A 14,662-nucleotide genomic window follows, 5' to 3' on the forward strand; every position below is an offset into this window, starting at 1 on the left:
CAAAGGTGAGAAGGAAAAATTCACCCAACTGAATGAAGATTTTCAAAGAACAGCAAGGAGAGATAAGGAGGCCTTACTGAAGGAACAATGCAAAGCAACAGAGGAAAATAACAGAATGGGAAGGACAAGAGATCTCTTCAGGAAAATTGGAGAAATCAAGGGAATGTTTCGTGCAAAGATGGCCATGATAAAGGACAATAATGGTAGGGACCTAACAGAAGCAGAAGAGATCTGGAAGAGATGGCAAGAATACACAGAAGAATTATACAAGAAGGATCTCAATGTCCTTGACAACCATGACAGTGAAATTGCTGACCTTGAGCCAGACATCCTGGAGTGTGAAGTCAAATGGGCCTTAGAAAGCATTACTAACAACAAAGCGAGTGGAGATGACAGTATCCCAGTTGAGCTATTCAAAGTCCTAAAAGATGATTCTGTTAAAGTGATGCACACATTATGTCAACAAATTTGGAAAACGCAACAGTGGCCACAGGATTGGAAAAGGTCAGTTTATATTCCAATCCCAAAGAAGGGTAATGCCAAAGAATGTTCAAACTATCGCACCATTGCACTCATTTCGCATGCCAGCAAGGTCATGTTAAAGATCCTACAAGCTAGGCTTCACCAGCATATAGATCAGGAACTACCAGAAGTTCAAACTGGGTTTCGGAGAGGTAGAGAAACTAGAGATAAAATTGCCAACATTCGTTGGATTATGGAGAAATCACAGGAGTATTAGAAAAACATCTATTTCTATTTCATTGACTACGCTAAAGCCTTTGATTGTGTGGATCACAACAAACTGTGGCAAGCCCTTAAAGAGATGGGAGTACCAGACCACCTCACATGTCTCCTGAGAAACCTGTATAAGGGTCAAGAAGCAACTGTCAGAACGGGATATGGACCAACTGCTGGGTGAGGAACTTTCTTCCTCCCAAATTGGTTCTGACTTTGGAAGAGACCCAAATCCAAATTCTTGATCAAACACGATGCTCACTGACTGGCCCTGAGCACTGTCACTTGCCAATCCCTCACATGATGACAAATGCAAGTATTATTAACTATTTTATATAACAAAAAGTGCTAAAGAAATTAGCACAGTAATCATCCTGATGGTGAAAGATCATTCATAATATATGGAACATGGCTACATGGATTTGTGGGAAGGGTTCCATTTTATTCCCTGAAATAGAAAGAATCAAAACCTGTTACCACCAAGTCTTCTCCTTTCTCTCTCTCAAACACTCATACACACCCTGAGTGATGGCTATCATTTCCTTCTTCCCCAGTACTCACAATGCATTAGCTTTTATTCTGGAAATAATGCACACCTTGTTATGTTTTATTGCTTAGATTACTTGCTGAAAGATATATAATGAATCTGGTTTTTTTTCCCTGTACCACAGAGTAAACCTCCTTATTCAGCAAAATAACTGCAATTAATCTTCCACTTGGGCATACTCTCATGTGGAGTATATCATTTTAAGGGCAACAAGTGCAAAGGCACTGCTATAGATGGATTTAGATGGATCCCTGACAAAACTTAATGGCCTGGGCCTGGCTTTACAGCATACATAAAATTGGCTTTGCTGGCCAGTCTTGGCTTCTACTGTAGCTCAGGCATATTCATTATAGTGTATGCTGTTATGATAATCTCGCTTTTTCTCTCCCTCAGAAGCAGGATTTCTCCTCCTGTCTTCTTTCTTGCTGAGCAGACTCTTTATCTATGTTCTTTTTTGTTTGTCCAGGGCTGTCTCCCTCCCCACTGCAAACCTCAGGTAGAATCTGTGATCAGGTCAGATGCTCAGATGGAAATATGCATCCTGAAGTTCTATCACAGCCATCCAGGATTAAGTTGACAAGTAAAGGTAGGTGCGAGGGTTGTCACACAGAACTTTTTGGGCAGAATGAATTTGTTCAGAGCTATGAGGTCCATTATGGGCTGTTGCCCACCATCCTTTTATGACACTATAAAGTACCAAGAATAGAAGCCTTTGTTTCTTTCTGCCTCTAGATCTGGTTTGCTTTCTTGAGTAGAAGAGATTGAACCTCATCTTGCAGAATCCGGGATGGTTGAGTGACAGTGACCTGCGAGGAAGGTGGGAGAAAGTGGAATTCGATCGCATACCCCTTGGCGACAATTGATAGTACCCATCTGTCTTTTGTGATGTTTTGCCATGATGTCAGGTAGGGGTAGAGAGGGATAGCTGACAAGTGGGAGGAAGAAGCTGGTAGACCAACTCGGACCAAGTCAAACATTTAGCTTGGCAGACTTGGGAGGCTTTGATCTGGTCTGTTGTTGTGGGGTGGAGAATTTGGGTTTCCATAGTTGGATCTCTGGGGAAGTGTTGTAAGGCCGAGATCTCCAGTGGTGGTCTGGAGAGCTTCTGCTGGAGAAGTGCCTGAACCAGGATTAAGACCAGGATCTGAGTTTGTAAGGTTTTGGAGCGGTAGAGACGCTGAGGTTTCTAGATGTTTTGACGTTTTTGTCAATCTCCTGTAAGACTGAATCAGTGGTGGCATGGAATAGGCCCACCCCATCAAAGGGGAGGTCCTTGATGTTGGACTGTTTGTCAGGAATGAGGGCCATTGACCAGACCCAAAAATGATGTCTGAGGGCTATGGCTGAGGTGAGTGTCTTAGTGAAGGCATTGGTATTATGTTCGGTGGGATTAATTTGCTGTTTTGATACCACTAAGCCTTTGCATTGGATTTTCGTTATCTTAGACTGCACTTCTTCAGAGAGTCAGAAGGAGTTCCAGCAGTTGGTCCAAAGGCCATACTGGTAGCGGCTAAGGCAGGCTAGGTAGTTGCCATTTTTGAGTCGTAGTGCAGCAGTAGAGTAAATTTTTCTCCTGAAAGAATCTAATTTCCCCCCTCCTTCTCTGTAGGTGTGCAAGAGGAATGCTTTCCCTTATAGGAAGGGGGAACTGCCATAGAATTTGGTTTGGGATGACAGAATAAGAATTCAGCATCCTTTTCATGGATTTTGTACATGTGATCCAGCCTGCACAATGAGACTGCCATTGAAGTTGGTTTATCCCAAAGGACCTTGATGGCCTGGAGAAGAACAGTTGTCATAGGTAAGGTAATCACACTTGTGGTATCTTTCTGAACCACTTCAAATACTAAATCAGTTACTTCTGGTTGAGGTTGGACAATAGGAATTTTCAGAGTGTGAGCCATGCATTTGATTAATTCCCCATAGGACTTGAGATCTTCCAATGGAGAGATAGGCTGTTCTTCCCTGATAGGGGCCAATGGTTTTGGAATGTCAGATGTAGGGTTTGTCAACTTTGAGTCAGATTCGGCACTCAAGGAGTTAGGCATCTCACCTGTATCAGAATGTCCCAACCCTAATGGAGGTGGAGGGGGTGGTGGAGGTTTGGGCTTTGATACTGTTGGTTTCTCTCAATGTTTAGTCTTGTGCACATACTTTTAAGGAGGAGGAATCGGTACCGAGAGTGTCAGAAGAGTGGAACATTGATCCCATTTATGAAATGTCTGGGGCGGGAGCCACAGAAAACTCAGCGGGTAAGTACCATACAGGTATTGTAGCTGCTCTGGTCCCAGGCTGGCTTGGGAAGTGAAGGCCATAGGTAAATAGGACACTTGCCCAGGGTCAGTGGGTACCGATGTGGATCCAGGTCGGGGCACAGAGCCCCAGGAAGGTTTCTTGGCTTGGATGGAGTGTCAATATCAGAAGCTTGACTTGGTGAACTGCCTTCGGTTGAGGAAGCTGTTCTGGAAGGCTGTGAACTGTGCTGAGTTAGATCAAGGTCCTTAGCATCCTCTGTGTCGGGCCAGCAGGTTACTCAGTTTGTTGGATGAACATTAGGGAGTTCACTAGGTGACTGGAGTAATTGGCGTGTGACCTGCTTTGGCGGGGAGGGCGGGGTATAAATCAAATCAAATCAAATCAAATAAATAAATAAATGTTGGGTCTGAATGGCAGGGTCAAAGATGTTTCTCAACTGGGTGCCAAGCTCAGTGGGTTCTTGGATCGCCATTTTTTTTTAGAGTGTGAGTCCTTGTCAGAGTTGGACTTCTGGTGTTTGTCTTTCTTCTGTTTTCTCAATGGTGATGCCAAGGATGATTGGGAAGTCAACACAGAATTTTTCGATGCCAACGCCCTGGTGTTGATTGAGGCTGATGGTGTCAGGGTCAATGTGGTCTATTTGGTAGGTATAGTATGGCAGGAAAAGGCTACCACCGATGCCATTTTGTCCTTCTGAGCCAAGTCCTTTGTTAGAGCCCATGGGGTTAGGGCCAAGGTTAAGAGAGCCATCTAGAGTAGAGCTGCTTGGGTTTTTTGAGTTTGGTGGCTGAATTTCAAACAGTGGGGATAGTTTGAGGAGCTTCCCTTTTCATGAGCCTTCACCTGATCAGGAGGAAAGGTCTGCTCAGGAATAAGGCAAAACTGAAACAAAATTGATCAGGAAAGCTGTAGCCCAAAAGAACACAAAGGAGGAATATGGAGAGAAAGGTAAATTCATGCAAGAGCCTGAGAAAGAGGGAAACTGGCCAAGCTTGTGAGTTTCATAACCACTGGTTGAGTCCTACAGATAGGTGAAAGCACGAATCTAGGCCTGCCAAACATCAGGATCTTTGGGAACAGGGACATAAGCCAGCAGGTGTGCACTTTGCCATCTTGTCCCTAGCTCTTTTCTCAGCCTTCATCTGTGACATTCTAAGGATGTAGGTGATACTGGTGGGATGGGAATGGCCAACTGAGGTTCATTTGTTGAATCAGGGCTGGAGGGTGTTGGTGGCTCTGCACCAGCTGTTGGCTGTGAATCTTGACTTTGTGAATCCTGACAAGCCTGCAGCTTATTTTTCCTGCTGGTCAGCTTCTATTGACTAAAGGCTGGTTACACAGGGCTCCTCTTCTCCCAAGGAGTCCTCCTCTCACTAAGCCCTGGCTGACTGATGACAGGATGCTTCCCCTGGGAGTGAAATCATATTGCTTTAGGAATCACCATCTTGGGCACCGTTATGACACTTTTGGGTTTTCCCTCAAAGTGATATTACAACTGGGCACAACTCTGCCTTTCCTGACCCTTGGCACCTGATACTCGGAGCCTGCAAGCCTGTACACATCTTGACGTACAATGCTAGCAGGTTTTTTTTTCTTTTGTCACCCCTTGCAACAATTGTAGGCAATTAAGCTTGCTATAGGACAACCCTAGTTACAAGCATCATAAGCCCGGCCACCAAGGGAAGGAAGGCAAGCAGCGCTGGTGCTAGAGTGCCTAGTGCTCCAGGCAAAGCGTGCCCCCCCAGTCTCCCCCCCCACACAGGCACCAGTCTTGCTGCCTTACCTGAGAGGCTGGGCAGAGCTCCTGTCGATGCCAGCAGCGGGCATGCCAAATGCCTTGGCATGGTGGCTGCAATCCAGATGCATATCCAAGTCGGAGCCATGCCCACTGCCTTTGCCTCTGCTGCTGCCTCCCTCCTGTGTGATTTCAAAGCTGCGGGGGGGGGGGGGTGCCAGTGAAAGAGTCTGCTGATCAGCGGGCCCTTTATCTGCGAGCAGGAAGGGCAGTGGCTCTCCCTTCCTCACACATGCTTGCTGGCTCCCTTGCTGCTACCTGGGAGGGGTGACACCCAATTCGGCACCCCCCCCACACACACATCGGGCTGCGCCACATAGGGTTGCCTAATGCATGTGCTGGCCCTGGAGGCAGGTCCTCATCCTGAATGTAAAGCTCTGGGGCTCTGGTTGAAACAGAAACTCCAGATATAGGTATTGTTACAAGCATTCTCTTTCTACTCAGGGCAGCAGGTCCATAAATTCTGTTCAAAGCAGAATATTTCATTATGTAATGACATTACTATTTCAAATGCATGCGCCTGTCATTTGAGTGGTGGAAGCAGGATGGAAAACCCAGAAAAGGGAGTGGTCCTTGACACAGATTCACATACAGATACAAAGTACATCTGTATACCATTTTCCTCATTCATTAAAATGTGTGCATGCTTATAGATTAGGGTTCCCAGTTCTGACTTGGGAGATTCTTGGAGATCTGGGGTTGGAGTCTGAGGAGGGCCACAGAGTCCACCCCCCAAAGCTGCCATTTTCTCCAGGGGATCTGGTCTGTGTAGTGTGGAAATGCATCATAATTCTGCGATATCTCTAAGTCCCTCCTGAAGATTAGCAAACCTTTCACAAAAGGAATGGATTCTCTCTTATTGCAGTGAAGAGGGATACTTTATGCACATTTGAGTTCTGTATAAGCACTGGATCACTGCCATTCACACAGGAATATTATGCAGGAATGAATATTTTTGGCTCCTTGCATATGTGGCCAAATCACATACAATTTTACTGAGCAGTATTCAGCCAAATCAAAATATTCTAAAATCCTGTTGATTTTAGCGAGAAAGATTTTAATTGCATTATGTCTGCACACTGGGTGCATTTTTCAATACTCTGAAAAGGAAATTAATCATTTTTCCAACTGTTTTTCTCCTCCTTTTTTAATATATATTTAATTGTCTTTGCTGACAACCTTGGTGCACAGTAACAACAATTTTCAGTAATGCACATGATTTTTAATTTTTAAGACATCTTTTTGTGACATAAAAGGGCACACGCAGAGAGAGATTCTTGTTCTTTTAATATAATAATCTGGTGCTCAAGAAAGCTGCCTCAGCACACCTAATGTTTTCCTTAATGGGCCAATAAAGCAAGCCATAAACCTGTTTAGTGCCATAAATTTAATGAAAGGCACTTTTCAAAATGAAACTGTGCACAATAGGATTGCATGTGAGATTTTAACACGGCAATTTTAGGTAGATTCACTCCAGCCTAAACCCATTAAACCAACGCTCTTAGAATGCAGTAACTCTGTTTAGGATTGTACTGTACACTGTTTGGTGAATCAGCGAGGATGTACCCTCATTCTGAACCAGTTATTTTTAGTCTGAAAACGCAAGTTATGCCTTATATTATCATCATAGCAACATCAGATTATGCAAAGTGTTATCTAAACTCTCAGTAGCTTTACCCTCAGTGTCAACAGCATACAAGTGTTTGTTCAGTTAGCGACTGCAGTGGGTCAAACCAGATGAGATGCTGGAAAATCCATGAGAGGATACTTCCAGCATTTTAAAAATTGCAATAAAGGCTGCATGTGTATGTGCACGTGTGAGGAACAGGGCTGAGGCCATGTAGGTTTTTTTTCCTATGAAGGGGTGGGAAACAGGTTTTCCCCTCTAGGCTATTAGACTTCAAGAAAAAAGGGAGACAGAGAGAAAGGGGGGGGGGGAGCTAAACTTTTTTAAAAAAAATTAAAATTAAGAGCTTACTACAGTAAGCTTCTGTGTCATAGGACACAATGCTACTACCTCAGGCTGAAACCTAAACCTCCCAAATATAGTCACAAATATAGTCCTCCCAAATATAGTCACAATTCCAAATGGATCTCTGCAGAACCCCAGTCATGAATTCCCCAATGTTTTGTCATTTTTGAGCCCAAATATCCAGCCAACAGGAATAGAAATCCTGGTTACATGTTATAGCCTTTTTCTATTGAGAGTTATAAGCGTGAGCTTTTGGAATGTTCAAAGCTTTAAACTCTATTACATCTTTAATTATTGACTCATGTTAGGAAGCTTAGGTTTTAGCTAAAAGCTACCTGGATAAACTCATAAACGAAAGACAGATTTCTCTGTATTCTCACGCAATGTCAGTCACTAAAAATGGGGAGCTAGTTTGTTTGGTTTTTTGTTATACGTTATTTGATACACCATTTGGCAAATGTGAGTGCAGCTCTCAGTATTCCAACAGGCATATAATGGCTGGTAATTGAGAATTTAGATGAATCTTTTGTTTCTCGTTTACCTGGCATAAGCAATGTCACTATAACTGGTGGAGTGGCTGAAAAAGTGATTAACCTACCCATCCTGATTCCTTAGGATAAGGTTTGTTATAGTTAAAATTTAAAAAGAAACCTACACTAAACATTTTGGCAGATCTGAACAAGTGAGGACGGGGATCCAGAAACCAATAAGCAACTGCTGGAAGGAGGTTGTTATAATGAAGTACCGTATTTTTCGCACCATAAGGCGCTCCGGATGATAGGACGCACCTTCCTCCTGGGGGGCGGAGGGAGCGATCCTGGCGCTTGCTGTAAGCATCAGAGCTGGAGCCAGGCAAGGAGGAAGCACGCTGCCCTCTCCACAGCCAGCGCTCGCGAAGCGCTGGGTTTGCGGTGGGGCCACGTGGAGCGATCCCAGCGCTTGCTGGAAGAAGCTGGAGCCAGGCAGGCAGGCGCGGGGGAAGCGCCGGGATCAGAGGCGGAGGCAGTGGATCGCCCCCCCTGGAGGAAGGTACGTACCTTCGCTCCATAAGACGCACACACTTTCCCCCCCCACTTTCTTTGGGGGGGGGGAAAGTGCGTCTTACGGTCCAAAAATACGGTAATTAAAATTCACTATTATTTCCAGGGCCAGAGCCAGGCTTTTTGGCGCCAGGCCCCCTCTGCTGACTACTCCCCACTACCAACTTCCTGCCCCACTGCTCATGTCCTTCCTCCTTCCATGGGCAGAGCCAGGCTAGGGCTGTACCACCAGCGCCCCCCACTAGTGCCCCCAATATAATGTGGAGCAGTGCCACTCGTCTCTGGCCACCACGTACGTTAACATGAGCTACCTGCTGCCAGCTGGACAAAGACAGGACCCCCATGTACCTGGGCGCTGTGTGCCATGCTGGGGGGCTGAACTTGGTTGCAGCCATGCAGAACTTCATGAGTGCCTGCAATACCTGGGAAAGAGCTGGGAGCATTCCAACAGCTGCTTCCACCCTTCCCCCTCCCTTTCACTTCCGTTCTGTTTTGTAAGGCTTTCTGACGCAGTTCTTTGAACCTGTGAGTGGAGGTTGAAGTGCACCAGGTTGCAATGGAAGAAGGAAGCTGCCTCTCCTTCATCTGGTCAGCCCTCTTAGCTCCGAGAGTGAAGAACACAGTTTTCTGGACCAGCCCAGGAGGAGAGAAGCCTCCACTCCCTTGCCTGGTCATCTAACTTTCAGCCAAGCAGGGATTTTGAGGGAATTGGTGGTAAAGAGCAGTTGGTTTTGCTCCTCTGGTTTGAGTCAATATTTCCAGATGGTCGCTTGGGTGGTCAAGGTGACATTCCCCCTCACCCCCAGCCCTGCATGGCTGCCAGTTCTCTACCACCTGGACTTGGAAATCAAAGGGGGAAGGAAGCACCCTAAATATATGGCCATGGCTTGCTTTTTCTGCAGACCGATTCTCTGTCATTGACTGCCACAGAGTCTAGTTGCCTGGTGGTGGGAATCCACTCTGGGTGCCTGAAGAAGTGGGCATTGGCAGGCAAGCATCTCTTCACTTCACCCCAGCCCATGCAAAGGCAGAACTCGTTCTGGGGGGACTTCTGAGAAGCAGTGCCGTACCTGTCCATCCCCATGGAGGGGTTCGATGGAGGGGCCTTGTCATTGGTCAGCACCCTTCAGACCTGCTGCCGTCAGGCAGCTTTTGCCGCCACTCAGGGGCTGACTTGATTTGCAGAGCGATCCTCCAAAGCGCATGGGACACACTGCTACTACCCCAGGCTGAAACCTCAACCTCGTTCCCTCCCCCCCTCCCAAAATCTTACATCTGACACGAGCTCATTTTACAGTCAAATGTATGACCTGGCAACTAACCTTACAAGCACTCCGGGCCAAGGAGCTCCTGGCTGGAGGAAGAGGGGCTTTTGCCCACAGTTTTTGATGCTACAATTGGGATCTCTTCAGCCAGGCCTTTCTCCTCCCCACCCCCCAGGGCTTCTTCTTGCAGCTTCTTAGTGGGTGGAGAGTCAAGCTGGTGGCAGATGACTGCCTGAGCCATGCCTGATCCTGCCTGGATGGTGCTGCATCCGGGCCGTCCTGGCTTCCCATCTTGGGGTTGGGTTCCCAGGATGCCCAGGGCAGATGCCCACGTGGCAGCCTTTCCTGCTCCAAGCACAGCCAGGAGAGGGGGAATGCAGAGTTCCTGAGGCGAAGCAAAGCAGCGTCGGTCCTCCTGGTCAGAGGCCGGATGGGGGACTGCAGAGCCCGGTCATGGCAAATCAATCTCTCCAAGCCTCTTGCCTTGAAAACCGCCTGTCCGCAGCACTTCTGGTAGGCTGTGGAGGCAGTGGCCCCAAACCGAGGGGATCCAACTGGACAGCAAGGCAGAGAAGGGCAGCAGAGAGGCGGGCAGCAGCAAGGGCAAGCATGGCGGTGGACTCAAGTCGAGGGCAACCCTGCCCACCTCTGCCCTCAGGAGGCACATTGGGAGGGGGAACACACTTGCCACCCCACCCTGCCACCCCTGTTCAGCCCCTTTCCTGCTGCAGCTGCCCGCCACAGTACTCTTGGTAGGCTGCCAGGCTAGGCAGTGAGGTGAGTTTGAGTTTATTAAATTTATACCCCACCCTCCCCACCGAGGCAGGCTCAGGGTGGCTTACAACAATAGTCATAATAAGGTGGAGGAGAGTGGCAGAGAGATGGGCGGCAGAGAGGGTGAGTGTGGTGGTGGGGAGGGCCTGAGGTGGTGCACTGGGAAGGGGAGGGGGTGCCAGTCACCCCTGTGGCCAGGTGATGCCCTAGGTGGTGGCCTACCTGGCCTACTGGGAAGGACTGGTCCTAATTATTTCAAAAAGGACCAGTGGAAATGCTTCTTCAGCTCCTGTTATGAGAAGGCCCTGGTTCTCTTTGTCGTTTTTTTTAAAAAGAGAACATTTTAGGGGTTCATTTAATTTCATTTGGTTCAAATTGTTTAAGCCTATGTCTAAGTTAAAGAAGATTCTCTAAGGGAACAGGCTCCTTCTAAGGAAAACAGAATCACACCAGCAGACAGATCAGTGCTCTAAAGAACAGTCTAGTCCCAGCACTACATAGTCCACTAGATCTATTTTCTAGTTTTGCAGGCAGCAGGTAAATTCTTTTAAAAGTTTACTTTGTATGTTAACAGAGAATCCATTTTTGCTTCAGAAGCCACTCAGCGATGTCTTGCAAGTATTACATGCTTCTGAATCGAAGCATCATACCTGCATTACAGAAATCAGGACACAATAAGGTCATCTTTTGCCACGGTGACAACATGGGTAATCGTACGCCTATTGTGATTACCACACGGTCTGTGCCACAGATTATTTCCCTTTTGAAATGAAACAACCCCCTGAAAATATTATGAGACTAAGACATGCTAGGGGTCATTAATATTCCTCAGTGGCTTTGAATTAATTCCAACAATTTACTGGTTCGAGAGACGATCAGGAGCTATTTCAAAAGGAAAGTCTATTTCCAAGACGATTTATTTATTGCATCGTATTTAAAAAAAAATGTAAACAGCTTTATTATATTTGGAGGACTATTTAGGGAGAATTCTTCATCCTTTTCGTTGTGATCTGAACAAAACATTTCTCAATAAACTAATAATAATAATAATAATAATATTTTTTTTTAATTTATATCCCGCCCTTCCCGCCGAAGCAGGCTCAGGGCGGCTAACAACTTCCATAAATATACAATACAATGTATATACAATAACAATATACAATACAATAAATATACAATAAACTAAAGGAATAAAGGACAATGCAAAGGCACTTCCCCAAGGGGAAATGCAAATACGACACTTTTTTGGGGGGAGGTAAGAAAAGGTACTGACAAACATACTCACCTGATAAGTAAATTGCACTTCGCTTGTTGATTTGCCTTGCTGTCCACTTACATGAACTACAATTTCACCTTTCATTGCTTGCAGCACGTTTCCAACTTTACATACAACCCTAGTTGGATACAAGTCAATTTTGTATATCAAAATCTAAATGTACATATTTTCTAATGTTCATTCTTTTAAAATGTATGTATGGGGGAGAGAAAGTGCCATCTTAAGAAACCCCAAAAGCACAAAACATCAAATAAAACATAATGAGCCATACAAATTGCACCTTGGTTTCTCTGCTTCTATTACCTCGATTGAACAAGATGAATCCCAGATCTTCATTACACACAGCCAATTAAAAATAGTTCTATCATGTATTTCAACGTAACTCAAGGTGAGTGTAAGTTAATTTTTGAGCCACACCATGCCTTAATTACTCGGGAATGCATTATAATAATGTTAGCTGTGGAAAATTGAAAGTTTTCTACTCTCACAGTGAAAAACAAATATAATAAAAGCATCCTCCATGGAAATGATCACGTACAGGTTTTCATGTACAGCAGATTTTTCTATCTATGTTTGCAAGATTGTACATGTTTAGCATGCAACATTTACAACTTTCCTGAAGTGACACCATCTGGAAATGTAAGTCTTATAAAATGTGAGCTGCATGAGATAATGATTACTAATGCATCTCATTTCAAAGTAAATTAGGGAGTCACTGAATGTGAATAAAAGCAAGAAGCAAACTGAAGTGGGAGCTATAGGATCATAAAGATAGGTGGTTATTACAAGTGTCTTGTTCAATCACAGTTATACTGAAGGGAATTAAGGATAAACATGGCACTGCACTCTGGAATTACAACAAAACCTTATTAAAAGAATTACAACTCATTTCCACATATGAATGCCAAGGAAATTATACATTCAAAACCTCTTTAACGGCTGTATTTCATATTTCTACAATCCTTGTACATACAATGACATCTTTTTTCAATTTGATGACATTCAAAACATCTGACGATTACTTACTTGGTGGAAACAGAGTAGAATTCTTCTTTAAATACACAGTTAGTACCTGCCACCGTTATATTTGTGACATCTTTGGCTCTTATGCCCAAATTAGATCCCATGATGGTCAACAAAATCCCACCATTTAGTGGTCCATTCTTTGGTTCAATCTGAGGATACGGAGACATGCATTTGATAAGCTACAAGAGCAATTTAAAATATCGAGTTATAGTTCAACTGGTGGTTCTCAGATAGGAAGGGGCTTCAACAGTATAGGGTGGAAATTACATGCAAGCTCTGAAAGTAGGGCACCTTGGAGGAAAAAGCGGCAGCTTGACATATCTGCCCCTTTACTGCAGAGAGCACTTAAGGAACATTTGGACCTGCATAAGGAAATCAGAGGAATTAATATTTGTATGGTTTTAGTGAAGATGTGTGCATGTTATCAAAGATTTCAGGTTTTCACGGCTGGTAACATCATGAGGGTTTGTAGAATCTTTTGGGCTCAAGTGCCGTGTTCTACTGGAGAAAGTTTTTCTTCCAGACGTTTCGTTCTCAGCTGCGGAGAACATCCTCAGTGGCGCCACTGAGTACGCAGTAGAAGAAGATGATGAAGAAGATGATATTGGATTTATATCCCGCCCTCCACTCCAAAGAGTCTCAGAGCGGCTCACAATCTCCTTTCCCTTCCTCCCCCACAACAGACACCCTGTGAGGTGGGTGGGGCTGGAGAGGGCTCTCACAGCAGCTGCCCTTTCAAGGACAACCTCTGCCAGAGCTATGGCTGACCCAAGGCCATGCTAGCAGGTGCAAGTGGAGGAGTGGGGAATCAAACCCGGTTCTCCCAGATAAGAGTCCGCACACTTAACCACTACACCAAACTGGCTCTCCACTGAGAGGATGTTCTCTGCAGCTGGCATTCTCAGTACGCCACTGAGGATGTTCTCCGCAGCTGAGAACGGAACGTCTGGAAGAAAAACGTCTGGAAGAAAAACTTTCTCCAGTAGAACACGGCACTTGAGCCCGAAAGATTCTACAAACCCTAATGTGCATGTTATGTTCACACTCATCGTTTGTACACACAGTGGGTGTGATCAGACAGGAGTTCTGCCCTACCATAGCCCCACCTCTGGATTTTACAGGCATGTTCACGTGCACACCTGTCCCCCAAGCTACATGAGTCCCTACCTAGTCTTCTGACACCTCAACATCATGTTAAATAGCTACCAGTATTTTCAAGTGGCAAATCACTGAAGCACTTCTACGTTCTCGGGCCATCTGAATGGCTGGGGCATGCCATGCATGTGCCCTGAATGTACAGGAACTGTCTGAATGCTCCTCTAAGCATGTGTGCCTGTGTCAGGTGCAGTCTGATTGCCGCAGTGTGCCTCTTTCTGGGGTAGGGTTGCCAAGTCCAATTCAAGAAATATCTGGGGACTTTGGGGGTGCAGCCAGGAGACTTTGGGGGTGGAACCAGGAGACATTGGGGGCGGAGCCAGGAACAAGGGTGTGACAAGCATAACTGAACTCCAAGAGAGTTCTGGCCATTACATTTAAAGGGACAGCACACCTTTTTAAATGTCTTCCTTCTATAGGAAATAAGGGCACCTTCTTTTGGGGCTCATAGAATTGAATCCCTGGTTCAATAGTTTTGAAACTTGGGGGGTACTTTGGGGAGAGGCACTAGATGCTATACTGAAAATTTGGTGCCTCTACCTCAAAAAACAGCTCCCCCAGAGCCCCCGAAACCTCCAGATCAATTCCCCATTATACCCTATGAGAATCGATCTTCACATAGGGAATAATGAAGTGTTCAGCAGACGTTTCCCTCCTCCCCCACCCCGTTTCTGGCGAGTCTGAAGCAGGGGATTGGCCTCTCTACTCAAGAGTTGCTGCCACCTTCTTCACAGCAACACAGACACACCATCCCAAGAGGAAGCCTTTCAATCGGAGACTGAAGCCTCCGGAGGTGCAAAGGCACATGGTCCTCTGGGGGC

At 45.6% G+C, this 14,662-nt stretch overlaps 1 protein-coding gene across 1 annotated transcript in view; it reads right to left on the minus strand.

Annotated features, from left to right (window-relative positions):
• The window catches only part of PLXNB2 (plexin B2), a 171,113-nt gene that overhangs the window by 97,840 nt on the left and 58,611 nt on the right, over nucleotides 1–14,662 (minus strand). Inside the window, exons 13-14 of the mRNA XM_060244805.1 lie at nucleotides 12,687–12,835; nucleotides 11,670–11,778 (exon numbers count right to left, since the gene is read on the minus strand). Of these exons, the coding sequence (XP_060100788.1) occupies nucleotides 11,670–11,778; nucleotides 12,687–12,835 (258 nt within the window). The remainder of the gene's footprint in view (nucleotides 1–11,669; nucleotides 11,779–12,686; nucleotides 12,836–14,662) is intronic.

The sequence above is a fragment of the Heteronotia binoei genome, chromosome 8 (genome assembly GCF_032191835.1).
Source record: "Heteronotia binoei isolate CCM8104 ecotype False Entrance Well chromosome 8, APGP_CSIRO_Hbin_v1, whole genome shotgun sequence".
Taxonomy (NCBI): domain Eukaryota; kingdom Metazoa; phylum Chordata; class Lepidosauria; order Squamata; family Gekkonidae; genus Heteronotia; species Heteronotia binoei.